Raw genomic sequence first — 27,123 nt, 5'->3', positions numbered from 1 at the left:
CAGCAAATGTTAAAATGATTGTAAAACAAGACTAATATTAAGAAGCAGATTCATGCAGTTAGCACTTGTTCACCTGACTGCCCAACAGAATCAGCAGTGGAGAGAGCACTAGTGGACCTGGAATGACGTCGAGAAGCTGCAAGTAAAAGGAATGGCAACACCCACAGGATTAACACACAAGTACCCAACACAGAAAATGCCACAGTCCAAAAGGGATGCACACAATTACTACCAACATGGGTGTTTTATAGTGAAAGGAAATGCTGTCAAGTATGAATGCACAGCAAGTACAGTGCAAGCCCCAAGGCAAAATCTCTATCGGCAGCTTCCTCCTTTCCCCCCACAACCACAATGTGTGACAAACAGATACATTGTTTTTAAGAGTACCAAACTGTGTGCAGTTCAGCAAAGACTCGTGAGTGCCAGTCATGTTCCAGAACCACAGATCCTAAAAACAGCTAGCATTTAACCCCATAACAGGATTTAGATGTGATCCATCTAAATCCCAAAGTCAAGCCAAGAGGAATGATTAGAAATTGTGCTTGAAAATATTTTTCACAATATTCTACTCTATGTACAAGAAACAATGTCAATAAACCAATTCAGTAGAAAAGTGTAAGGAGTCATATTGGGAAATAAATACGCCATTGGGCACAGCTCGTTTGTTAAATATTTTAGTTTTACACGCACACACACACACACACTCACTCACTAGCCATTGTGGCTATGATAGCTACAGTGTAACATTTTTGTATATAGTTATTGTGTTTACATAAATACATTATATACATCTATATATATATATGTGTGTTCATAGAGAGTGTAATATATACACAAACATACTCAAAATGTTATAGCAACAGATCTTTATATAGTAGCACTGGCTGCAATTAAGATTGAATTCCATCTTCCATTTTAGCCCCTTATTTTCAGTGGTTCATAACTTCTTTGACAAATTCCTTTAGAGCAGAAGTTTTCCATTCTTAGTTTCAGCAGAAAGATTATTTGTTTTTGAATGTTGGAAAAAAATTGGTTCAGTCATTTCTGAATTATGCAAGTGTTTTTAAAGAGCTTTTTCCCATATGTCTAGCATTGCTGTGCTCATATAACTCAAAAACCACATAAGTCTAGAAACTCTAAAATAAAGGCCCGATTCTGCACTCTGCTCATATGAGTAATCCTCAGTCAATACAATGGTCCTATTGAAGGCCTTATTGTTTGTTGCTATTAACTCTTGAAGAAAGCTACATTTGAACATTGTTCATAATTTATAAAGATACACCTCCACCCCGATATAACGCTGTCACTGGGAGCCAAAAAATCTTACCACATTATAGGTGAAACCACGTTATATCAAACTTGCTTTGATCCACCAGACTGCGCAGCCCCCCCCCTCCGCCCCCAAAGCACTGCTTTACCACGTTATATCCAAATTCATGTTATATCAGGTCGTGTTATATTGAGTTAGAGGTGTATATACATGTTGTCAATGGTGCACATATATGCACATTACAAGAATTTAAAGGATTTTTTCTATTTAATTGCCAAACATTTGTAAATCAACATTAAAATTACATACCAAAAGTAAGGGAAAAAATAAAAACTAAGTTTCTCACAGCAATGGGAACTTGGCCATAAGATATTTAGGGTGTGCAATGCACACTATAAAATGGAGCCAAAGGCCCCATGCATTTATTCAAGTAAGCACTGATATAAAAAATGACTCATGAAAGTAAGGTCTGCAGGATCAGTAAAGAGTTACATATTAAACTTCACAAGGCAGAGCCTCCATGTACATATACGGATCTCCCCACAGGATCCGGGCCTAAGAAGAAACAAAGGAATACAGAATACCTCTACTTGAGCCATGTGACCAAATTAACATTACTGCGGGAACTTTATCTTCCGCATTTCCTGATTTAGATCCCAGTCCTACAAGCTGCTGAGTGCAGGCAGACATTTATACCTGCATAGAGCCCCGGTGATATCATGGGGGCCATGTGAAGCCACTTGAAAGATCAGGCTTTTTGTGTGATAACCAAAACATTAGGTTATCACAGGATTTTTATATTTAGTAGAGTCCAGTGGCATACAAGTTAATCTTTACAATGTGAGTAAAACGACACTTCACTTGGGACACTTCTCGGAGCACCCAGGACTGTGAGTGACCTTGTTACCACTTGCCTCCAGAGGGAGTGAGTCTTACCAGTACCTGCTATGTGTTAGCTCCCTAACACAAACAGCCTGTCAGCTAATCAAGTACTCTCCTCTGGGCTACACAAGCCCTGTGTTTGACCTTCCAGGTTGATAACAGATGCACTCCAGCCCCTGAATACTTCAGAAGTGTCCCCTTGTGGTATCCAGCCCATGATCACGGGATACCCAGAGAAATCCCAGATCATCTGTTCCCCAGAGAAAAGTTCACCATCATTTACCAGTTTCATCTTAGACCACGCTCCTGTAAGATGCACAGCACTTGAGTTCAATTATAAAACAAACAAATGTATGCAAGAAACAAAAGAGATTCAAATAAAAACCTAATACACAAGAACAGACCTTTGATGTACGCTTCAAGATAGGGTTCCCTCCCTACACCTGCTGCTTACCTCTCCGTTAGGGTATGTCTACACTAGAAATGCTACAGAGGCACAGCTGCTGGTGTGCCACTGTAGTGTAGAAACTTACTACAGTGATGGAAGGGGTTCTTCTGTCACTGTAGTAAATCCATCTCTCCAAGAGGCAGTAGCTAGGTTGATGAAAGAATTCTTCCATTGACCTAACGGAGTCCGCACGGGCAATTAGATGAGCTTAACTGTGTCACACAGGGTGGGAAGATTTTCACAGCCTTAAGTGACGTAGTTAGTTTAACCTAACTTTCTAGCGTAGACCAGGCCTTGGTTTCCTTCTCAAGTCTCCTTCAGCTCTTCATTATCATTTGACTTAGAATGCTACCAGAATCCTATTGTATGCCATACAGTACACAACTGGAGATGAGGGTTGGGGAGTGGGAGACACTTGTCTGGAAAAGATTGTCTCAAGGTATGTGAGGAATAAATTATCTGTAGTTGTATCTCACAATGGCTAGGACTACCAGCATGACACAGCCTTTCATTACAGTTCTTCCATGACATTACGTTGGTGTACCCCAGGGATCCCTGTACCCATTGCACCCCAGTGCACTCTGCAAGTTGGCAACAAAAGATACTTGAGTCATAACACTGTGTTCAAAAACTATGCTAATTAGTGTTTCCATGAAAACGTTACTGAATTCAATAAAAACACTGGCATAGTTTTGCTTAAACTGATGTATGTACACTTCTTTTAGGTCATAATTCTACAGCACAAAGTTTATGACTTTAGGCACTTATTCCAATTTATGACAGTCATTTCAGTGAAAATACACAAAAGCAGACAAATAAATTGGTTGTACCACAATTATGCGGGTTTCTCATTGCACTGGAATTTTCTATTTTTTTCTCTAGTGGTTTCTATAACAAAATTTACTCACTGAAGTGATAATCCCCAGGCTATCAGATTCAATGTCACATTTTAAATTAACTATTTTTCATCTGTGTAATAAATCATTCAAAAAAGTCATCAAATATAAAGTGAAACAATTTGTATAAATATTTTGTAGTATATAACTTAATAATCAATGTATAGGTCAGATCTTCAGCTGCCATAAATCAGCACAGCGTCACTGAATTCAATAGAACCAAGCCAAATCTATAGCAGCTGAGGATCTGGCCTAATGTACTTATCTTTAGATCAAGAACCCAAAGGAAGTATTTCCACCAATATATATATATATTTTTGAGATTTCAACTAACATACTTTCACTAAAAGGAAAATTTATGGTGTAGACTAATACCAACATATTGCCACTGAATGTAATAAGTTACTGCTGAAACCAGGCATTCTCAATCTAGTATGTTTATGCAGAACAGCATCATCTAAAAATGATATAATTGAGCTTAAAAACATAAATACAGAAGTAGTATCTACTGCCTTGCTTATTTATTATCTCTCACTGGCTCCAATATCAAATTGGCTCCATTTAAAAATCAAAAGGTGATCCCTTCTACCTGCTAGCCCCATAAACTCAGCGTGGGCTCTGATAATTAAGCTGGCATCCTTTTGCCACTTCTCACCGGCAATTAAGATTCTGTAGACAGAACAGAGCTGGTGATTTTGTGGTTGTCTCCAGAGTCAGATCAGGAAACCATCTCATTCTTCAGCTGCTGCTCCCCAGTGCTACCAAAGCAAAAACCTTGCCGTGCACAGTAAAGCAAGAAGACACTTTCCCTTTGGGACAAACTCTACCCTTGGTTACACTCATGCAATCGCATGGCTATCAATGGGAGTTTTATGAGCATATCACCAGGATATTATTTAGCCCAGAGGGGCAGAAGTGAATAAGAAGGTGATAATTTTATGCAGTTGTTTTATTTTGACTACAATAACCATACACGTTTAATATGACATTTTTCATTTAGATCAAACCCGACCTCCAAATAAAACACTGCATTTTCAATGTATGCCCGTATATTCTCACTAGTACCAACACCTTCTCACAACTGGATATGTATGATCATACCAGCTGTTACTTTATAGAATGCCAACCAAAGGGCCCTCTTCACAAACCCATTGGTATAGTAAAGGATAGCTTTGTGTGTCCAATTGTCTCCAAAACTGATAAAACTATGCATCTTCATATTAATATCTGAGCAATGTGTGGCCGAATACATACCATGCATCAGAAACTACTTGAAATATGAATACAGAGATACTAATTCACTACCAGTTACTTTAAAAAAATCTTTTGTGGTAATGTACTTTATTCTGGCTAAAGCACATTATTCAAAACAGAAACAGCTGTGATCTGAACACAGGGGTCTGAGAAAGGTCAGACTCATGATGCAGTGCCAGAAAATGGCATCAGCAAGGATATCCATGCTGATGCCTTAAGAACTACTGTTTGCTCATCCTGTATGTTGAAATCACTGCAAACTCCTTGCAATAGTTCAAGGGTCACATTCTAGATCTACAGATCAAGATGAGAAAAAAACTCAAACAACAGAAATGCTGTTGCGGAAGGTCACCAAACAGACAGGCCCCAATTTTGATCTCAGGTATGGGACACGTTCTTATTCATCTGATCCAAAACCCAGTAAAGACAACAGAAATCTTTCCGTTGACTTTGCTTAAGGGGCTTTGATCAGACTCTATCTCAACAACAGTTCCCTGTGTTACCTGGAATCTTGATCTCAGAACTTGGCTTGAGAGTGATTTTCAAATAATTTGGTTTAAATATTTACATTCTCTCCCTGCTCCCATCATTTTTAATAATGTGCATGAAGTACCTTTGATTTCAATAGAACTACTATCCCTGACTGAGAATTGCAGGACTTGGTCCATTTCTTTCAGGGTAAATTTCATCCATAATTATTTCAGATCTAAATCAGTTTTGTAAAGAGATGTTGAAAAAAAAAAAATGAGAGGGAGAGATTTTCACAGTTCCCCTTTCAAGCTCCATTTTTTTTTTACCTACAATATCTAATGAAAAACAAGTCCAAAATATTGGAATGGGATCTTCAAGTATCCCCGTTCACATTAACATTTTGACTAGATAGCTAAGTATCAGGGGAAAGCATGGCGGGGGAAAGGTGGATTCCTAATGAAGCTTCTTATGGAATACCCTATTTCAGATTAAGCTAAGGGTTCAATTCTACTTCCATTAAAGTCAATGGGAATTTTGGCATTGATTTCAAATGGGAGCAGAAGTATCTACCCCCATGGATGACAATCTGAGTCTTTCCATTGACTGCACTGAGAATTGGATCGAGTCCTAAAGAACTAGCCTGAGACTAAATGATAAAATGAATAATGGAAACACCACTTATACTGATAATAATTCAGTTCCAAAGACAAGATTAATCAAGAAGTATAAATTAATCAATTGTCAACGAAATTTCAGAGTAATGGCAATTTAATGGAATTAGCATAGTACTCCCCAATACCGCACATTGTCCAAGAGTACTTTTCTTCCTAGCACTGAGCCAAATCGCCTCAGTTCTACACTGCAAATCTTGACTTTCATATTTCACTCTCCTCACAAGCTGTACAAAAACAGGAAGAGAAAAATTATCAGAGTTGAGGACCAAAGGGGAGCATTTTGCCATCTTGTTTTACCTCCCTTCCCAGTCTGACTGGAGCACATAATCCACAGATACCTCAGTTTATTTACTTATGCAACTATTGCTTCCAATTCTGTAAATTAAAGTGAAATCAAGCCCAAATGTGTATTCCGGCACCACTTACATATTACTCCATACAATTGTACTTTGTCACTAGTTGTAAAGCTAGATCCTACAGCTTTTACATATACCAAGCCTGCCAGATTGAATTCATAATAATTTCTTTCCTCCAATTTGAAAACCAAACCCACAGCTATAGCATTACTATGTAAGTAGAGAGGCCTCAGAGAGCAACTGTATTTTGTCCTGAGATGACGAACAAAGCTTTTCTACAACAGGTGGTGTGTTCTGTTGGATATGAAATGACATTTGATCAGAAACATGAACTATCCTGCCATTTCAGCCCTATGAAGAACAAAAATGTCTGCATACGATAAACTGTAATGAGATTTTATATTTGTACTGTATGTTTAAACTGAATGACCATGCTAATTTCAGTCCTCAACCTTTCAGAGCGCTAAAGATGCTCAGACTTGACGAGAATTTCCATCAGAATGGCATGTCCAACTTATGAATCAGTGGCTGACGGCTCTGTATAGAACCTTAAATAAAAAGAATTTTGATCTCTTAACTGGGGTTTAGTGTGAAATTGTTGCTCCTCTTTTTGTATCTAGCTTTCAGATCAGTTTGTGCATAATTAAAGTCACTCTGCAATACGCTTTGTGGTGCTGCTAACCACACTCTGAGCCGTACAAGTAGGATTGTTTTCATAGATATCCATCAAAACACTGGAACAATCTTTTTAGGTGAAACATTGCAGAGCTCTGTACAAATGGACTTAAAGAAACTGAAATATCACAGGAGTTCAGGATCAAGGGACTTTCTTCTAAAAGAAAACACTGAGAACACCAGAACTGAAACATGCAGAAAAGAACAAAAAGGAAGCGGGGTTGGAAAGGGGGAGTGTACGGAAGTGAACAGAAGAAGGAAACAAGCTCATTCCACCTGGCAGTGTCTTGGACAGACAATCAGAATGGGGAAAGGGAAATTGACCCTTAACACTCTATGCCTGCATGTACTCACCAAGTGGAGGGAAGCCCCGGGCAGGGCTTGTATCTCGACTGCTCTCACGGCTGGTATCGCGGCTGCACCCCTGACTCATGCTGGGTCGGGGGATACGGCTGCTCCGTGCTAGCATGCAGCATGGAGAGTTTCAGAGAAGGTGAACAAGTTTAATGAGGACAGACAGCTTATCAAGTCAAGTCACATTTCTGTTAGTTAAGGTAATTATTACATTAGTAATTATCATCTGCTACAGCCACCTCAGGCTGTTCACAAACCAACTGTGTCACATGCTGAGCTGTGTTTTTAACTGGAAGTTTCAGCACCACTGAATGTCTGGCTGGCACAGTATGTTTGTCTCTAAGGCAATCCAAGCTTTGTTATTTGAGTAGAGCAGGAGATCTTCATTTATTTAAAGAGTGGCTGAGCTCTACTGCTACAGAGGCATGCAAAACAGCTGAGCTTAAAAAACCTTTCTGGAAGAATATTTGCTTAATTAGAAGAAGGAAGAAGCGTTTGTAACATGATCAGAATTATTTTAAAAATAATCACAAAAGAGAAAGCCGTTTCTATGTATGTCTGGCTTTTACAAGGATAGCTTTCTCATGATCAATTTTTTTGGGGAAAACAAGACATTGTAGTGTACAGATTTACAGAGGTAAATTCCCCCTTGAAAGATATTGTGAATAGAGAGGGTTACAAAGCAGTTTGAATTTCAAGACCACATGGGTTTCAATGGTTTCTGTTCTTTTACCAAAAGCTGCCTAATTTTTATTGCCTAAACATATCTAAAAGCAGAAATACACTCCACAAAGGTCCTTGTCGTGCACTCCTTTCCCCAACAAAACTCTCATTGGGCCAGATTCTGATCTCAGCCACATTGATTATTCTGCTGGTAATTCCACAGTCACTCCATTGACGATGTATTGAGATCAGTAACCAAGATTAAAAACTGGCCCATCAGCTTCAATGGGAGGTTTGCCTGAATAAGAAGAGCAGGATTGGGCCCTTAGAGGGTTACTTAACCTATCAGTTAAGAGTAAATTTAAGTATGGGGTAAAAAGTGAACTACAAAACCGCCTCATGTAAACTGTAACCAGATTATTCCTTTGTAGACTCTGTTTTATTTGGATATGGTAGCAACATGCCAATGAATCATAATTTGTAAATTAGTTCTGCATAAAAGAGAATGCACTGTATCACATTTGTATATGTAACAAAGAGAACCTGAATTACAATTAAGCGCTGTGAATATATCTTGAATAAATAATGACTGTACAGAGTCTTTTCACCGTACTAGTCTTTGGAAACAAAAGAGGCTACTTTTAAACAAGTAGTTAGGAAAAGCCCTGAAGGAACTGTTCACAGTGCTTGGTCTAAAATCAGATCCTTTAGCTTTCACTTGGATGGCCAGGGTGCAGAGATGCACATACCTTAGTGCTGTCACCTACTCTGCCCGTCTGCTCCATCACCAGTACTCAGAGGATGGTCGTATTTGCAAAATTATGTCATATGCATGCCTTTGAGTGCAGAGTCTTATAAATGTTTATAGTGCCTGCTCACAGATAGAGGAGGCTGGGGACAGTGCATACAGAGCTATGGTAATAGAAAAATTTAGCACACTGGGACTATTTTGTAGACTCATCAAGGAACGTGATAATAAATTACATATTTTTGCAGTCCTCATTATTGAAGAATAGACTATTAGGGATGAGGAGGACAGAGTCACAGTAAATAATCTGTTTTTATATTATCAGTTAAGTGCTGGGCCTATCACCCTTCAAAGTATCCCCTGAAGTATAACAGTACAGGACAAAATAGATCCTTACCATATAGATTAAGAAATTCAGATATAAACTGTTGCCAGATCCCTGGTTTCTCAAACCTCTCCCACTTTTCCAAAACCCAACTTGTACATCTGTTTGATGAATTAATGGTTCTGATGTCTGAACTTTGATGTTGAACAATACAAGATGAACTACAGATCAACTTGATAATAACACCACCATGCCCAGAAGCCAAGAAAGTTATGAAGGAGATAGAGAGGTGGTGTTATAATAAGTAGGATTATCATGGAGTGAATGAAATTAGGACCCAAAAATACAGACGCCTCAGATAAAAAAAAAATATAGGACAGAAACAAGAAGCTTAAGTGTGAACTGTGGGTGAAAAGGAAAACTCCCAAATGTAATCTACATGAGAAATATACTTATTTAGAACTATGGGGTTCTCTAAACGTAGGATTGTTCACTCTTGGGTCACATGCTTACATGTAAATCTTGGCAGCCTTCACATGGAGGTAGTTTGCACAGGCATTCCTTTATCACAAGCACTTTCATCAAATTTATCTTTCATCTGTCAGTCTTCTTCCTGATTTAAGCACCCTAGGCTGAGCACATATTCTCAGTGCGATAGACGTGATCACTATAGAATGAACGATGCAGGCCACGTTTTTCTTTATTAACAGATTAAAAAGTCTGCATGCAGTTTGAGGCATTTGTACTCTTGGATATTACAAATCAAAACAGAATACTGGGATCTGATGCCACCCACTAGACACAATATCCAAGCAACCAGAAAAAAACACCTTATATTCTGATTTCCTAATGTAATGAGTGATATTTAAATATGATACATGTATGCTGGTGGATGGAGATACATACACAAGGGAAAGAGAATGAATGACAGGAATAGAAGGACCACAGAAAAGAAAAATGACATGAACTCCCAGGGATTTGCCCTGCAGTTCTCCATTGCCTTGAACATGGGTCATTTTAGGTATAAGACAAATAGTGGTTGTACAGGATGCCACATTTCAGGGGTTGTCATGAATCAGAAGGGAGGTCTGTCTGCAAGAAGAAGTCATCCAGCCAGAAAGGTCAGACAGCCGGAAGGCTTGACTTCAGGATCCCATTCCAGAAAGTACGGACCACAAGGCAGTCAGCCAGCTGGACAGAAGACAAGCTCCAAAATGAGGGAAAACTAAAGAGCTGGGGAAGACAAAATGATAACGGTGGATGGATGCATAGAAAGAAAGCGAGATCTGCTATTTTGACTCAGGGAAAGTGGGGCCCTCTAAAAAAAAATCACCTTGGACACCCAAAAATAAGCTGTGGACCAATCTTCGGTGTGACTTTCAGTGCTCTCAATACAATGCAGAGGAAACCTTCCAAAGGCATTCTGTGTACTACAAACTTCCCAATCTCATCTAAAAAGGTATAAGGAGATTGTTAGCTCAGTTAATTAGAAAAATATATGGCAATAGTGGGCCAAACCCTGCTAGTCTTACTCATGCAGATTGTCCTGGAGAAGCTAAAGGGTTGACTCATGTGACCACCACTAGTAGGATTTGGCCCATCTCCTTGGTTGTCCATCTAATGTATGCAAGACACTTGAAACTTATACAAATCACAATTCAAGTAGATATTAAGGGCACAGTCCTGGGTTCCATGCTGTCTCCTTTGTATCAGCTGATGGAACTCAAAGGTTCTGCAAAACCTGCTTAAGCAGCCACCAGATAACATCCACAGCAAAGAGGCAGAGTACAGCTGGCAGCCTACCTCAAGAACTGCCTTGTTCATTGTAGCAGACAAATGTGGGCTGAGCCCTTGAAAGCACTGGGAGAGGAAGTTAAATGATTTTGATGGTAAACTCGGCCTGCTACCAGCAAGTTCATCAGCTAACATTCTGAAGGAGAACAAACTTAATCCTTGAATATCTGTGATCTTTTTAGAATCCAACTGGTGCATAGGGATTTAGTCACTTAGCTCCCAAACTTATCATCAGTGCATTTAACTCTCCAAAGAGAAGTGCATTGTTTACCTCACAACATCTATTCAGCGTAATGCTAACAGAGATATACATGATGCTAACCGAGATATGTATGAAGCACAGGTAACGCTGGTCTTCCTACAGAACCCGCTTGAAGCAATGCCTACAATATCATTTCCTTGGTACAGAAACTTTCATTCATGGATCTCCAAGTAATTTATAAACACTCCTGGGAGGTAATGAAGGTTGGTCTTCTCACTGAACAGACGCACAGGGAGATTTACAGCTCCACTTGCATCTTATAGGCAGGCCCCCATGTTAGGGTTGGCATGGAGCCTGACCAGCCCAGTAGACTCTCCAAGAGACATGATAACTCACAAAGGCACAGTACATTCCACAAGTGTCCATCAAAGAAAGGAAGGCATTTACTGCTACACCTCTTGCCAATAGGGAAGCGGAAAGAGGCCAGGAAAGGACTATGGCCCTGGTTCTGTGCCCCTTTGTGGGGCTAGTGCCATTACCACTACTAGCCTCACAAAGTCTTTGCCCTCAGAGGAGCACAAAATCTGCCCTCGTGGATGCCCCCTGCATGGAGTATCCTGGTGGTGGTGCAAGAGGAGATGAGCTCCTAACATCCTCCCTCTCTTGCATACACAACACGGACCAGTCACAATCTAGCCCTAAATTACTTACTTAGAAACCACACAAGTCAGTGGCTGAGCCAAGAATTGGACCCAGGAGTCCTAACTTTCAGTGCTGTAATGGTCTGATTTTTCAACACTAATGAACACCCAAGACAGCTGCAAGAGTTGGGCACATTTGAAAATCAAGCCATTTACTACTAACCTCTTCCGTCAAAGCTAAGGATCCGATTCAGCATGGTAGTTTATCATGTGCATAATGTTAAGCATATGAGTAAAGTCCCATTGGAGCCAATGAACTACTCGCTTGCTTAATGTACTTAAGAACCTTGTTGAATCAGAGCCCGAGAGAGCCCATCAATAGGCTTAGGGTGTACTGGACGGGAGGTGCTAGTTGATGAAATGGGCGGTTCTATGACTGGTGAGGGTAAATAGGATCTGAGACTCTTAAAAAAATAAAATATAAAATAATTTAACAACCAAAATGCCAGGTAATTAATATATGGGGAAGGGGTTGAAAAGAGGACTGCGAGATCTTAAAGTTAAAGTTTCAAACTATAACTCAATCCAAACAAATGTTCTTGCTTTCTACATTTCCAGTTTTTTTAAAGGTCCAATAAAGCTGCAGAGTTTCTGCATTTGAGTATTAAACCAACACAAAACTCAAAAAACACCTTGATCCCAATGACAGCCCAAAAGAACAGGCTTCAACCATCAGCCCAGAAGGAAAGAAAAGACTGACAGATTTGATAGCATCCTCACACTCCCAAGGAAAGAGCACTGAGGCTTTTTGCAGAGGCATATAATAGTGATGGGGTATAAGTTACCCTTTTATAGGAAATTCTCCAAGGCTCCCATAATTCGCTTGAATGCACACAACCCAAGAGTGATTTATGCAAAATAAATTCCCTTTAGATAATAAGGACTGTTTCAAAATAGTCCATGTAACATGATTATCAGCATAAACAGAAACATGAGGTAATATCAGAGTTTGTTTCATTTTAACGGACAACACTAGTTTGCAGAATGATAGTAGAATAGTTAACTTCAGTAAGTAAGGGGGCAGCTTGGATTTTAAAACACTAAACAACATATTTATACAGATGTAATAAAAATAGATAATATCAGAGAAGAAATTTGAATTTTGCAAAATATTCACCATAAATAATGCAAAATGTAATGGATCATAATTCAGTATATGCTCTTAGAGAGACCTCCTAAGATCATTTCAATAAATCTGAAATATAAGTAAATAAGGAGTACTTCTATGTTGACATCTAATATGCTATAAACTGAGCAGTGGGCTTACATTTAAAAGATGATGGCTGAAATCCTAGCCCTATTGAAGCCAAAGGCAAAACCTCTCATTTACTTCAATGAGGCTACAATTTCACACGAGTTTAACTGCAACTTCTTATAAGTGCTCTAAAACTATATTATCTTTTTTAAATGTAAAAAACATTTCTACAAATTTATTTTCCCATGTAAACTTTGGTTAATTTCTGCAAATACTCATATTTTATATCAAAGTCATTAGCGGCAATAAGTATAGCGTTGGCTTATCCACAGAACATATATAGAGAATCATTTCTGCTTTCATTCAAAAGGACGGCTGTGTTTGTGAACATCTCTTGAATACTTGTTCAATTTAAACTGAATTAGAGAGATCACTGGTAAATTTGAAAATAAAAGTGCATGCAGAATATTTATACAACAGCCAATGAGTCTCCACATAGGACAAAAATATTTGTGAGCAAAGCACTTAGCACGTGAATCTAAATGCAACCTAATAAAAGACTCCAGGATGTATGAGGTGATGCATATAAACTGTTCAGCGTGCCGTATTACAAAAACAAGTCACAATCCTGCAAGGTGCTGAGTGCCCTCTGACTTCAATCAATTCCCAGGGATTTCAGTCAGAGAGTCTTCAGCATTTCACAGGAATTGCTCAGCTCCTCACAAGAGTGGGCCATACAGTTTTATTTAAGCCTGAGATTCTTGCAATGGTGGGCTTTTCCCTTCGCTTAATTCCTTCTTCATCCTGATTCAGAAACAACAATGATGATGCCAGAATTTTGAACAGAAGGCACCATACGCTCTTTTGACCCACTCTGAAAACAGAGATCACATGGAAAATTAAAATGACATTTTAAAAACCGAATCACTAATAATGTTTCCTCATATTGAAATTAATGTAATGCTTTAAGGACTGAAAAGCGCATGTCGGTAAAATGCAGTCATGTCGGTTCCTTGTTAGTGTGAATAACCTTCCCTTGGGCAAGCTGGTTGAGATGTCACATCGGTGAGAATTCTTACCCAGTCCTATTCTGTTGGGGCTTGTCTCTCGGCTGCATCCCTGGCTTCGAGGGATCTTGCTGCGTTTTTCTGAGGATGATGGCACTGGTGGGACTCTAGCTGTTCCACTGGTCAGTCCGCCATACGCACTTCCCAACAGCTTGCCAGGAGAACTAGACCGGCTGCCAGCTACAAAGGAACCAGAAGTAAGGAAGCATGATAAATCTTCTGGACAATTCACAATAGAGATTTTAAACACTTTTAAACAGGGCCTGGAATAAAGAGGGCTCCATCTAAGAGACTGATCCAAAGCCTGCTGAAGTTAAGGGAAGGCTTTTTCCATGGGCTTTGGCTCAAGGGTGACCAGACAGCAAGTGTGAAAAATCAGGACAGGGGTAGGGAGTAATAGGTGCTTATAGAGGAAAATGCCCCAAATATCAGGACTGTCCCTATAAAATAGGGACATCTGGTCACTCTATTTGGCTCAGGCCCTACACAATACACAACTCAACAACTGGGCCTGTGTTATTCAGTCTGCCTGACCAAAGCAGTTAAGAGCAAATTTTTACATAAAATAATCCAGTGGGGAAAAATTAAGAACTCCATCCCAACAACAGAATTCTCGTAGATTAAGATGATAAATGACCCAATCATATATAGCCTGTGGATACGTCACCACAGCTGGTCATCACAAACATTTACTTTGTATATGCGTTTGACTGGTTAAAATTAAATTGCTTAGCTGTAAGTCTGCAGCTGGGTGAACTAATTGTAAGGCCAGTTTTGCCTGTTCTTGTCTGTTTGAATTGTCCATGAACATATCACATTTTTCTAGACTCTGATCTGTGCAAACAGACTACTGACCAAGATTTAGTCACACAATGTATTTAAGCTGTTCATTAGTTAACATTTGACATCTGAGCTGCATTTGGCATTTCTGACTGGACACATGGTCCCCATGGTATGTTTCTGTTGCCTGGTTGGGCCTAAGAAACTCACAGAATCAAATTTTTGGCGGGAATACTCACATTTTCAAATTCGAAGTTTATTCTCCCTCATGTTTGCTTAAAGCTAAGCACAAAGGATTTTAAAAGAACTGGGTTTGGGACCCTCTTTGCTTCCTTAGCTGTATAAAGCCGACCTTGAAAATATGCTGTTGCTGTGAGCTCTACTGTCAATAAACTTGTTTACTAAAATATCCAGGGAAAGTACCTCTGAAAGGCGTCTAAACAGTTAAACAAATATAACATTTTGAACAATATTTATTGGTTGTTGTTCTTTAAATATTCACCCAGCTCTAATAATTTCCAGCAGAAGATTCATTCACACATAACTAATAATAGATGAAGTAGAAATTGATCTGGAGCCTTTAGTCTAAAAATTTACACAACTTTATTAGTTGACAGAAAAATATTTTAACCATCAGAGTTACATTATAAACGTACCTGCCCTTTCCTATTCTCTGCAGGTGACATTTTGCCAGGATTGGAGCTCTCCGGTCATGTATCCCCCCCACTACAACATACAGCACTGGGAGTGCGCCAAAGCTCTGAACACATGTACCTTCCCTTTTACACTAATGCAGCTCTCTAAAGGCCAAATACTGCTAGTTACACTGATGTGATTCCACTTTAAAGGGGTTGAACTGATATAGAACAATTTGGCACCTATGGTTTAAATCACAGGATCTTCTTCGCAATTCCTACAATAACTTCACAAAGGGGTGCTCTCATTACACAGAATGTATGTTTATCACATTAATTATCGTGGAAAAGCTAAAGTGATCACAATACAAATCTGACATTTTGATTTTATTTTCATGCCTTTTCAACCTCCTACAGTGCACAAGGGGGTGGGGAATCCTAGACACTGAAATAGTTAACAACTGTGAACTAGAGAGCACATCAGAAAGAGAGAGTGAGAAACGGAAAATGTTTCTTACCACCAGCAGGATTAGCTGATCTGGATCCTTGTTTATGAGAGCAGACCAAAGGACAGGCAAAAAGTGGATTAAAAGACAGTAAGACAATACAGAGAAAGCATGCATTATGTTATACGTAATGTGAACTGATTTATTTGCAGACATACTTTGCTCCTAAGCCTCTGCAAAATACAGTGAGTTAATGTGCAGATAAGCAGTTGGGCCCAACTTGCGTACATTTTTCCATTGCCACTTAATTTCCCTAGTCTCATAAATTTCTTTGAGTGAAGCCAATCATCTATGGTGGGCCAAATTCACCCGGATTTACAGCTGGGCTACTCTGAAAAAGGCAACAGGGTTGCCCTGCACGTGAGTCAGAGGAGAATTTGGCCCTGTATCTACATTACATTTGCACTCTTTAGTGGTTTATTTCATGCAGAGGTTGGCCTAAGAGATGGTGCTCAGATCCGGGGTTAGTCTGGCGTTGGGATTTGATGCCAAACTAGGGTTAGGGATCGGGTTTAGATTTGATTGCCCTGAAGCTGCACAAGCCATTCCTGAGAGATTTCAGCACCAAATGGAAGAAACCTTGAAAGATCAGCTGCTCTGATAAGATTTCCACCATCTTGAACTGAAATCCTTCTTGAGATATTTCAACTTCATTTGAACTGGAATCAGGAAAAACGCCATTTCCTGCTTGGACTGGACATGGATCCAAAGCCACTACGGTGGGTTTGGATCCAGACATCCAAATCCCAGCCTATCACCACCACAGTATGAAGGTGTTCGAGACCTGAGGTCTTCTGTTTGAAACCATCTCCAATAGAATGACTTTAAAACGGTTCCCTCTTCCCTTTAGCCCAGGGGTGGGCAAACTTTTTGGCCCAAGGGCCACATCTGGGAATAGAAATTCTATGGTGGGCCATTAATGTTCACAAAATTGGGGGTGGGATACTGGAGGGGATGAAGGTTCTGGGTGGGGGTGCGGGCTCCAGGCTGGGGCCAGAAATGAGGAGATCAGGGTGTGGGAGGGGGTACTGGGCTGAGTCAGGCGAATATGGTGCTTGGGCTCCAGCTGAGGGCTCTGGGGAGGGGCTGGGCATGAGGAGTTTGGGGGGCAGGCAGCTGCTGTGGGCTGGGACCAAGGGGTTTGGAGGGTGGGAGGGGGATCAGGGCTGGGGTTGACATGCAACGAGAGGCTCGGGGTGCAGGCTCCAGGTGGGGCTCACTTCAAGCAGCTCCTGGAAGCAGCAGCCATGTACCCCATCCGGCTCCTGTGGAGCTGCGGCCAGGCAGCTCTGCACACTGCCCCGTCTGCAGGCACCGCCCCTGCAGCTCCCATTGGCCATAGTTCCCGGCCAATGGGAGCTGTGGGGGCGGTGCTTGGGGCAGGGGCAGCATGCAGAGCCCCTTGGCTGCCCCTACACATAGGAGCCGTATCAGGGCCATGCTGTTGCTTCCGGAAGCTGCGTGGAGAAGCCTCCGACCCCGCTCCCCGGCTGGAGAGCTAGAGCGGGGTAAGACCCAGACCCTGATCCCCAGCGGGAACTTGAGGGCCGGTTTAAAATGACTGGCTGTAGTTTGCCTACCACTCCTCTGGCCTGACATTCAGTGAAGATGTGACACCATGAACAGAGCAGACATTTTTCAGTGAGGCTGCGAAGCAAGACAACTGCTCATAACAAAGGTTACTCTTCCCACCCTCTCATGCAAACTTAAGTCTATGAAGAGGCACTTCTCTTTTCAGGAACATACTCCCCATATGCAAACCTCCTGAGCCCTAGCTCAAAATTCTCCTCCCAGATCCATATGGCAGATATTCTGCTCTCCCTTCATGGGGGAACCATGCCATGCAAGGAAACCAGAACTTCAGAGCCAGGATATGCCAATGTGGATCACAGAGCACATCTCTTTTTCCTAAATCTATGCAGGAGAGATAGCAACCCCTGCCATTCTACATATTAACTTAGACAGCTCATGCTGAACACATATGGAGATGAGATAATGTAAGCAAGAGAAGCTTAGGAGACCAGGAACCCAACAGACAGTAGCAGGTTGCAGGTACAAGGAAGGTGTCCCACTAGGTAGTACTTTAAGATTTAAGTCCAATATATATTAACTAGTATGATACATAGTAACAAACTTTATATGACTGGAATTTCTCAATTGTGCTAAGCAGAAAACTAGCAATTTCTATGCTTAAGAATTCAAATTTCAGGCCCTATTCTTTGACGACGACTTGGACGGTGAGCTCTTTGAGGCTGACTGTCTTGCTGTGACCTGTGCATACAGTGCCTAGCACAATACGGCATCATTCTGGGCTGAAGTCACTGCCACAATACAAATAGGAGATAATATTAATAAAGATAGCCCCTGCCCCTCCCTTAAAAGAAAGGCTTCTTACGCTGGGACTGTGAAACTACTTTAGCACGGCTGCGACCTCGGGTATCGGCAGGTGTTGAGGTAACACCTGTGGCACTTCCAGAGCTTTGCCTCCTTGTACGGATCCGACCTGGGGAATGCAAAGAAAAGTGGAATGTTAGCAGCTTAGTTCCAAGGGGAAACTTTGCTGTGGCTTCTAACTTGCTGTCTGTTCTATACTGAATTTTTTTTTTTTTTGGCAACAGTAACAATGATAAGAAGTGAAGTCCCTGGAATGGCACTTGCAGTTGAAAACACAATTAAAATGCTTTTTGACAAGAAGGAAGAAAGTTTCTAATATGGGCATAATAGGTTCACCCAGAAAATCTCACATTTGGGCACCGATGCTTTCATACCCTATCTACACTTGCAAACTGACATGCATCAGTAACAGATTCTGTTGACACCACCTGGCCATGCGTATTTGTCTCAGGTGTGCCCATTATGCTCATGTTGGAAACGTCATCTCTAAGAGATACCTTTGGTGTACATAAATTCAATTTATTTACCCCCCAGGTTAGTGCGGCTTTAATTGTAATGGATAGTCCCGTGCAATGCAATCCTCACCTGCCCTTTATTTTTTAAGCAAAGAAGTTGTATAAAGTTTCTTGTTCAGAATGCTTTTTATTTCTCCTTCATAGAAATTTTAGCTGGAAAAGACCCATTAGCTTGTTCAGTGCATGTCCCTGCTTGGTCAGGGCTGTTCCCGACAGTATGTTCTTTCTAATTCTTGGACACAATTAATGAGTCCTTAGTTGCTGGAAAAGGAATGATGATTAAGACCAATAAACAGAAAACCTCTGTCAGTCCTTTTCAACATCTCAATTCTCAGCCAAACTTGAAACAGTCCTGGGATTGATGCCAGTACCAACACTGCAATCAGAGAACAAGTTCAAGTTTCAGGCATGATAATCAGAGGAAATAAAGAGACATATAAAAGATTACACATTCTGGACAATGTCATCCACTGATCCCATAAGTCTGTCTCCACTGTTGTTGTTACAGAACATTTACACGGCACCATAAATGTAACTGGTGCATTACAAACACAGATAGATGCACATTTCCTGCCCTGAAGACCTCACACTTCCTACGAGACAAGACAAATGCACAGAGGACAATACAGAGGTTGGCAGTTTGGGACTTACTGAACAGATTGACAGCTATGTTTTTTCTGTCAGAACTCTCACAACGCTGGTAACATGGCTGGAAAACACTTCTGATAAACCTGTCACACTGTTATTTCTAACAGGAAACTTCAATTTCAGAGGAAAAACAAACATAAGAACGGGTTCTCATTTGTGTGAGAAGTGAGAAACACGGGCGGAAGCTGAACTTAGAACACATGTATTTTCAGTGTCCCATTTTAAAAACATTAGCTAAGTAGGCTTCAGAATTTAGAGAGATTCTCCCATTAAAAAAATATTTCTGGCCTTGGCACAATAGAAATCCTGGGCCAGATTCTCTACAGCATTGCAGCCCCTAAGCACTGCTCGAAAAGAGGCCAATATCCAATCACCACTGCCCAGAAGAGAGTTCTCTATGGTGGGAATTGTCTGGTGGGTGTAAATATGGTGATTTGGGTCTTTATCTGCTGCCTTGCTCTCCATCTAGGAGTAGGGGACATGGCAGAACTCTGCTGTGCTATCCCTTTCCTGGTGTAAATTCCATTAAAGAGCAAACGTCAGTGGTGGCACTCACAGCTGCCTCGCAGCAGCTTGGAGAATCACATGGCTGCGACTAGCCTCAGCTCCCTGTCACTTCCTCTGCTCCCAGTAGAGCTCCAGAGGAAGAGAATATCTAGCTCCATATGTTCCCGGCCTCACTGTGGCAAATTCTATGCTGACTTCCATCCCCCTGATCTTGGTGGGTTTGCACAATTTGCGCAGAACTTGGCATGCAGGCTGTGCTCTATTTCTAGACGTCAGCGGCAGCAGCTGTACTATGTGTGAAGAAAAAAAAAGTATGGGTGACACAGGTCCATATCGTACCTTAGGAGGTGGCAACTCTATACAGGAGTTTAATCTGTTCTATCTCATCCTCCAAACTTTCAAGATATTGATGAAAATACTGAGCATTGTACAAAGTACCGGATGATAAGCTGAAATTCAAAGTCAAAACTAACGGATTTCATGAGGAAGTATCATCAGTAACCTGTATGTGCTAGATGTCAGCCATCCCTGACAGCACAAATAAGATGGGAGAAGTCTGAAATTTTGCTGTTGCACGCACGCCCCCCCTTTTTTCCGTTTGAGGTCTCAGAACTTTTCTGTTCCTCCTGTGTCCAATAAAGTGAGAAATGGATTTCGTAAACAGCAGAAGGAAATTGGAACTAATTGTAATGAACAATTGTTCTACATTTATAAAACACAAGGCTAAACTCCAAGACATAAAGATATTCCTGCAGAGGAATAAAGACATCGTTTTTCTTTTTAAATGCCAGCCCTGTTAAGTAGGAGGGAAAGAGTCAGAGGAACAGAACACAAATGTCAAAATAAATCAACGCATGCTTGTTTCCAGTTCATGCTAATAAAGCATTCCGGCCCTATCCAACACCTTTTGAAGTTAATGGAAAGACTTCCATTGACTTCTCTGGGCTTTGAATCAGAGCTTCAAAGTAAAAGTCTGCCTTCTGTTTTGCTTGGCAGATCTCAACACTGATACCTGGTCTTTCTACCATGCACAAAATTCTTCCTGAATTCAATGGGGGTTCCTTACATGTTGGGGGAGAGATATCAGCACTGAGAATGGCTACCTTGCTCTGAGAAGAGTTTTATCCTTATTTTAGTAATAGGATTTAAATTTTCTCATCCTTTTAAACTGGCACTGTATTTTTAACTGAGTATGTAACAGGAATTGAAGGACAAGCAGATGTCCCACCACCATGCAAGTGAGATTGGGGTTACCTAATCCACAAATGTATGGCATTCTCCTTATTTCCACATGCTTGCCTTACATGGTGCAGGCCCAGCAACTGAAGAGAACGAAATTAATTTCAAGCATTGCAGAGTTGTGACTCCCAGTACAACATGATGCTATCCCATCTTTATTCCATGATACTGTGCCATGATATGAAAGCACTGAAAATTCACCACCCATTGATACACAATGATGATATAAGGGTGGATATAGCATAATGTTGTGATAACAAGTCACTCTGGGATTACTTTGTCCCAAACACAAATAAAGGGAACAACTGAAGGGGCAAATTCTCTCAATAATGTTAGGGCCAAATTCTTCCCTCAGTTACAAGGAGAAAATGGCCTTTAATGTCTCTAAAACATTTCTATGGAAGCATGTGAAATGGCAGAACACTTAACACAGAGGTTGCCCAGTGATGGCTTGTGCCCTTCTGGAATAATGAATTCAGCAAAATTCAAACATCTGAAAACTGGGAAATACACAGTGAAGTTAAAGACTCACACAACCTTAACTCTGGAGCTGACAATGGCCACTGGCAATGATCTCCATGCACACTAGCTGTATTCACTGTGTTATGTATCACTGCAGCAAATGGTGGAGGGAGAAGTTGGAGCAGCTTGGAAGAGCTGGGCTTGTGACTTGAGACCATCTGGCTCTGAGTCTCCCGCAGGTAATTATCAAAAGAAAGAGGTACCAGTGGGCCTTGCGGTTCCAGTCTGCATCATTTCAGTACAGAATTGTGTAGGTGGTGTCAGTAGCAGGGCACTGGGGGCTTCTTGCCATGGGTGTTGTGAGTAGTGAGGTGGGATATGAGAGCAGTCTGCGGATTTAATGATGGATATGGGAAAGTATAGGGTTAGGTGCTATCCTGTGAGCTAGTGTGAGGGGTTAGGAAAGGGTATAAAGCAGTGGTTACACTTTACCAGGGTGGTATTCTGTCTGGGGAGCAGGCTCAGTGTTCAAGCATAGGGCACATGTGGTAGCACCTGTCCATTAGTGAAAAGGCCAAGTGAGAGTGTGCATGTTGGTGGGGAACCACCGAAAGAGAGCAGAGTAAAGGTTCTGGGGGCATTTCCCTTAACTCTGTACTTCTTGGTTTTCAGACATGTGAGTTGAAGAGGAGCAGGGTCCCCAAGATCCCAGAAAGCACAGTGGGCAGAGACTGGGGTTCAGAGCACTGCAGAGGGGTAGGGCTCCCCCAGATCCCAGCATACACACTGAAGGGGAGAATTCAGGGCTAGCAAACCCCTCCACTCCTAAACCCCCATCTTCCTCTGCTACCTCTCACATTCTCCAACCCTTCATGTCTTCTCCTCCCTGAATCCCTACTTTCTTCCCCTTTACCTAAGCCCTCCAACCCCATCCCTCCCCTTCCACCCATTTCCATTTATCCTCCCCCACAATACTTCCATCTTTTGCTGCAGACCCAGACCCATCTTCCTCTACCACCACCTACCCTTGCACCCCAATCACCCCTTCCCTCACAGTTAGCATTCACATATGCAATTTATTTTCTTTTCAAAAAATAGTTTCAGCACCTTCTGAATATTCTGCTGTACTCAGATTACATTTCTGAAAAATAAAATAAAACAATAATAATAAACTAACTAACAAAATAAACCCTTCATGTCGCTATATAATGCCTGCACCTGTAATATTCACCCCATGCATCTGAAGAAGTGAGGTTTTTTACCCACAAAAGCTTATGCCCAAATAAATTGGCTAGTCTTTAAGGTGCCACCGGACTCCTTGTTGTTTTTGTAAAACAAACCCAAATACCCTGACATAGGCAGATTTTCCTCTACAGTTTACACTTCATTCTCAGACTTCTGCCCAGGGTGCATTTCAGAATTCAAACTTGCTAGAATCTGTGAATTTAATAAAATGCAGGTTTTTTTCCTGGGGCTGTATCACAGGTGACCTGTGTCAAGTATACCTGTTCTCGACTCCTAAGACCAGTCTCAGCATTGTGTTCTTGGTGTATGCTGAGCATGCCACGTCCACTCAGAGGGGCAAGGCTCCCCAGATCCTGGCTCATATGAGGGGATAGAGAGAGGGGCTCAGACACCCCCAGAACCTGGTCACAGGAGGTGGGGGCAGTTAAGGAGGGCTCAAACCCTCACAGATGCGCAGGGGCCCCTAGATCCTGGCATGCAAACATGGGGGCTGGGCTCAGACACCTCCGGGAGAAGGGACTCCCAGATCCCAGAGAGTGAGGAGTTCAGACATTCCCTGATAGGAAAGCTCCCTCCAGAACTTGGATCACACGATGAGGAGTAGAGAAGAGGGCGGGGGAGTAATCACGCACCCCCTCCCCCTGATAGGCTGTGGGCCACCAGATCATGGCACACAGACAGAAAGGGAATGTGGGACTTACAGGCACATCTGCCCCTATTCTCCCCCAGTCCCCCATCACTCCCCCCCTTTCCCAATGTCCCCCCATCTCATCGCAGTCCCCCAGTCCCCTCACCTGATCCCAACCCCTCTCCCCCCTTCCCCACTACTTTTCTACCCCTAATCACTCTCTCCTTCCAGTGAGCATTTGCTTGCATCGTTTCTTTTAAAAAAAATGGTTTCAAGCAACTTTCATTGCTCTATACTCCGATTATACTTCCCCAAACTAAAAACTTTGACAGAGGCAGACTGGCACAATATACCTGCTGTTTTCACTCCAGATTTCTGCACTGGATTGGACTGGAACTCTCAGTGGCCAGTCTGGCTTCAGATTCAGTAACCATAACATACTCTCAGACCCATTCAAGTGTTGTGATGTAAAAGTAGTTTTCCAGACAGATAGCCTCTCCCCACATGCTCAGTATAATCCATTAGTGCCACGTTAGCACCAGCATGCCTACCTAGAGACGCAAACTGCTTTTCAAATAACATTTTAATCTGAAGTCCCCCAAAGCACCGGTGGGTGCCAGGCACTCTGTTGGGGGTCCCTTGAGCATCTGAGACCCTGGTGCAATGACCTGAGCTCTGGCTTGATCTCTGTCTGTGAGGGGAAAAAAACATGACAGAATGTGTCAACTGTAAGAATAGTTGCTTCTTCAGGAAGATGTGTTGCGGGAACTCCTTGGCCAAATGGTCTCAGATTTGACAATACCTGAGGCCCCCATGATGCACACCAAATTTCAAAGCAATCTAATTAACTATCCGGCTTTTAGAGTACTTTGAGCAGCTGAACTTTAAATGGAAAGCTGTTCTTAACCTTAACCATGAATGTTCTTCCCAAAGTTATGGTCTCTGACTTTTAACAGTTACAAGTCTATCTATTTATCTTTAGCCAGGGCGTTTAATCTTACAGATCACATATCGAACGCTTTCAAGCTCCTGCTCCGCGAATGACTGCTAAAGATTCTAAACCTTTCCCATTCCCCCAAACACTGAATAATGAGTTAGTTCAGCAACCTGCACAATGAATGGATTTAAACAAGAGAGATGTGTGCAGAAGCCTTTCCCACCCTCTAGCCCAAGCAGCTGTTGCCGAGCTGGTGCAATAGATGTCACAAACACGGCATCCCAAAACATAAGGCTTAGATAAATCAGAAACAAAGATGATCACATGGAAATAAAAATCATTATTTCATTAGGTCGCTGCAGGCAGGCTTGACTGAGATGGAACACAACCTAGAGGGATTCTGGGATAATTCATACATTATTAACTCACCTCTGGGATACTATTGTTTCCTTATGGTTATAGATAGACAGACAGACAGCATACGGAAACAATAGTATCCCAAAGTTGAGTTTACACACACACACGATTTTTAAATTAGTCTGTAGGATTTAGCCACATTTTCCCACTACAAATAATGGAAAACAAGATTTAAATCCTTTGACTTGCTATGAAAATCTCAAGCATATATGATAGCTTATAAAACACATTGCACTATTACAGTAACAGAAAGCATTTTTCTAAGGTCTCTGAGTAACCTGCAAGGAAGATGCTGTATCCTAGAATCCACAGTCCAATTGTGCGGCCTCTGACTATAAGCCACTTTCTCTACTGAGTCATTATATCCCAGCCGGAATAATGAATTTCATGCAGCACTTACTAGAAAAATGCATCAGAACCAAACAATGAATAGATACTTCCCAAAAGGCAGGGCAAAAAGAGCCCAGGAAGCTGCCTTTTTTCCCCTGGCTTTGTTTTCATATCAATTCAAACTGCAGAGGCAATGAATCATAATTTGTAATCACCAATTTTCTGATCCTCTCCAAAAGAATTACTGTAGCTCAACGGCAATGTTACTGTAAAGAGAACAGATAAAGGAAATGCTCAGGCTATTTTCTAGGAATCATAAAATGCAGGCATAAAAATTTGCCCTTGGTTGAGACTTGACCCATGACACCAGATTCTGCTCTCGGTACAGAAAGCTTTTCCTTTGTGTTCAGTAGTTTTAAAGACTAAAAAGCCCTGGTAATTTTAAAAACAGACACAGTCAACGAACCATGCCCAAGTTCAGGTTTGTAACAAATGCAGAAATTTGGTAAACTGAAATAGCTAGATCAGGCAGATATATTTCTAAGATATTATCTAAATAATCCACCATAATTTCATTGACTTCAGTGGAGTGGCATCAGATTTACAAAGACATAACTGTGATCAGAATCTGGCCCAATGTCTCAAGCCAGAAATAACTTTATTCATTTATGTATATAAACATGATATATTAAAAACACATAAGTTGGTAATTTTCATGTATTCACACACTGACATACACTAAAGGATTTCTTCTGAACAATTCTTATCTCAAGGGCTTCATCATGTAAAGTTCTGAGCTCCTTTTGTTAGATAATGAGCATCTTCAACTCCCACTGGATGCAGAGGGAGGTACAAGTGCATGGTACTTGAGGATCTAGCCTGTATGCTCTACTGTGAAGGAGAGTTCTTTTAGTGCACTGTCTGAAAATGAATAAAAATAAATCCATAATACAGTTTAATCAACTCAGCGCTTTTGGAAAAAGATAACTACAATCACACGTTAGCAACTGATATGAACACGGACGATAACTGATGTTCTCTCTGTGTGAGATCACATATCTACGCGAGCAGGCCAATTCTCCTTCATGTGATGAAAAAGATTTTAAAAAAAAGTCTGTAGCAGGTTCTGAGAATCATTTGACTGATTCACCACTAGATGGCATCTGTGCCCATCTACTGGTAAAACAAAGCTTAAGAGTTATCAACTATATAGTTATTCATATAAATGAGTTTACAATGAGCATCAATACGGATTCCAGCCACATCTAGCAGAAGTCCTATTTTACAAACATAAGGGCCACCAGATTTTGCCAGTTTTATTCATGCTAAGAAGTGCCTTACCATGCAAGCAAATCTCAATGCATCCAAGGTTATCCACGGACTTTATGCTGAAAATGTAGGACCTCCAGAGTACAGAGAGTTGAATGAACCACATCACAACAATGCTATGGTGCTGCTATGGTTAAATAATTAGGTAAAATAAAGTACATTTTCCTGGAAAGCAAATAACCAGATTGCCAAAAGTATGACATGGATTGCGCCCACAGACCAAAATAGGAAAGAAATCCATCATCTAAGTATCTCTGTTTCAGCTACAATATTCATTCAGATTTATGGACAAATCTTAAAGCCCTTACTCAGGGTAAACTACTGTCATAAACAGATAGCTACGGGTTAATGTTTTACCTGTAAAGGGTTAACAAAGGGAACCAAACAACCTGACCAGAGGACCAATCAGGAAACAAGATTTTTCAAATCTCAAGGGGCGGAAGTTTTGGGTGTGAGTCCCTTTGTTCTGTTCTGTTGCTCTCTCGGCTATGAGAGGGATCTCTCTATCTCTAGGTTTTCTAATCTTCTGTTTCCCAGTTGTAAGTACAGGTATAAGACAATATAGGTTTTTATTTT

At 41.2% G+C, this 27,123-nt stretch overlaps 1 protein-coding gene across 6 annotated transcripts in view; it reads right to left on the bottom strand.

Annotated features, from left to right (window-relative positions):
• The window catches only part of CLASP1 (cytoplasmic linker associated protein 1), a 325,682-nt gene that overhangs the window by 96,576 nt on the left and 201,983 nt on the right, over window positions 1-27,123 (bottom strand). For 4 of the 6 annotated variants that reach the window (XM_075070303.1, XM_075070304.1, XM_075070307.1 and 1 more), the window contains 2 exons: window positions 18,292-18,399; window positions 13,988-14,155 (listed from right to left, as the gene is read on the bottom strand). In XM_075070303.1, the coding sequence (XP_074926404.1) occupies window positions 13,988-14,155; window positions 18,292-18,399 (276 nt within the window). Of the gene's footprint in view, window positions 1-73; window positions 137-7,280; window positions 7,389-13,987; window positions 14,156-15,908; window positions 15,936-18,291; window positions 18,400-27,123 lie in introns of all 6 variants that reach the window. The other 2 variants (XM_032763657.2, XM_075070305.1) reach the window with 1 other exon arrangement.

Source organism: Chelonoidis abingdonii, chromosome 10 (assembly GCF_003597395.2).
Source record: "Chelonoidis abingdonii isolate Lonesome George chromosome 10, CheloAbing_2.0, whole genome shotgun sequence".
NCBI lineage: Eukaryota > Metazoa > Chordata > Testudines > Testudinidae > Chelonoidis > Chelonoidis abingdonii.
This window is presented reverse-complemented; position numbering and strand designations above follow the sequence as displayed.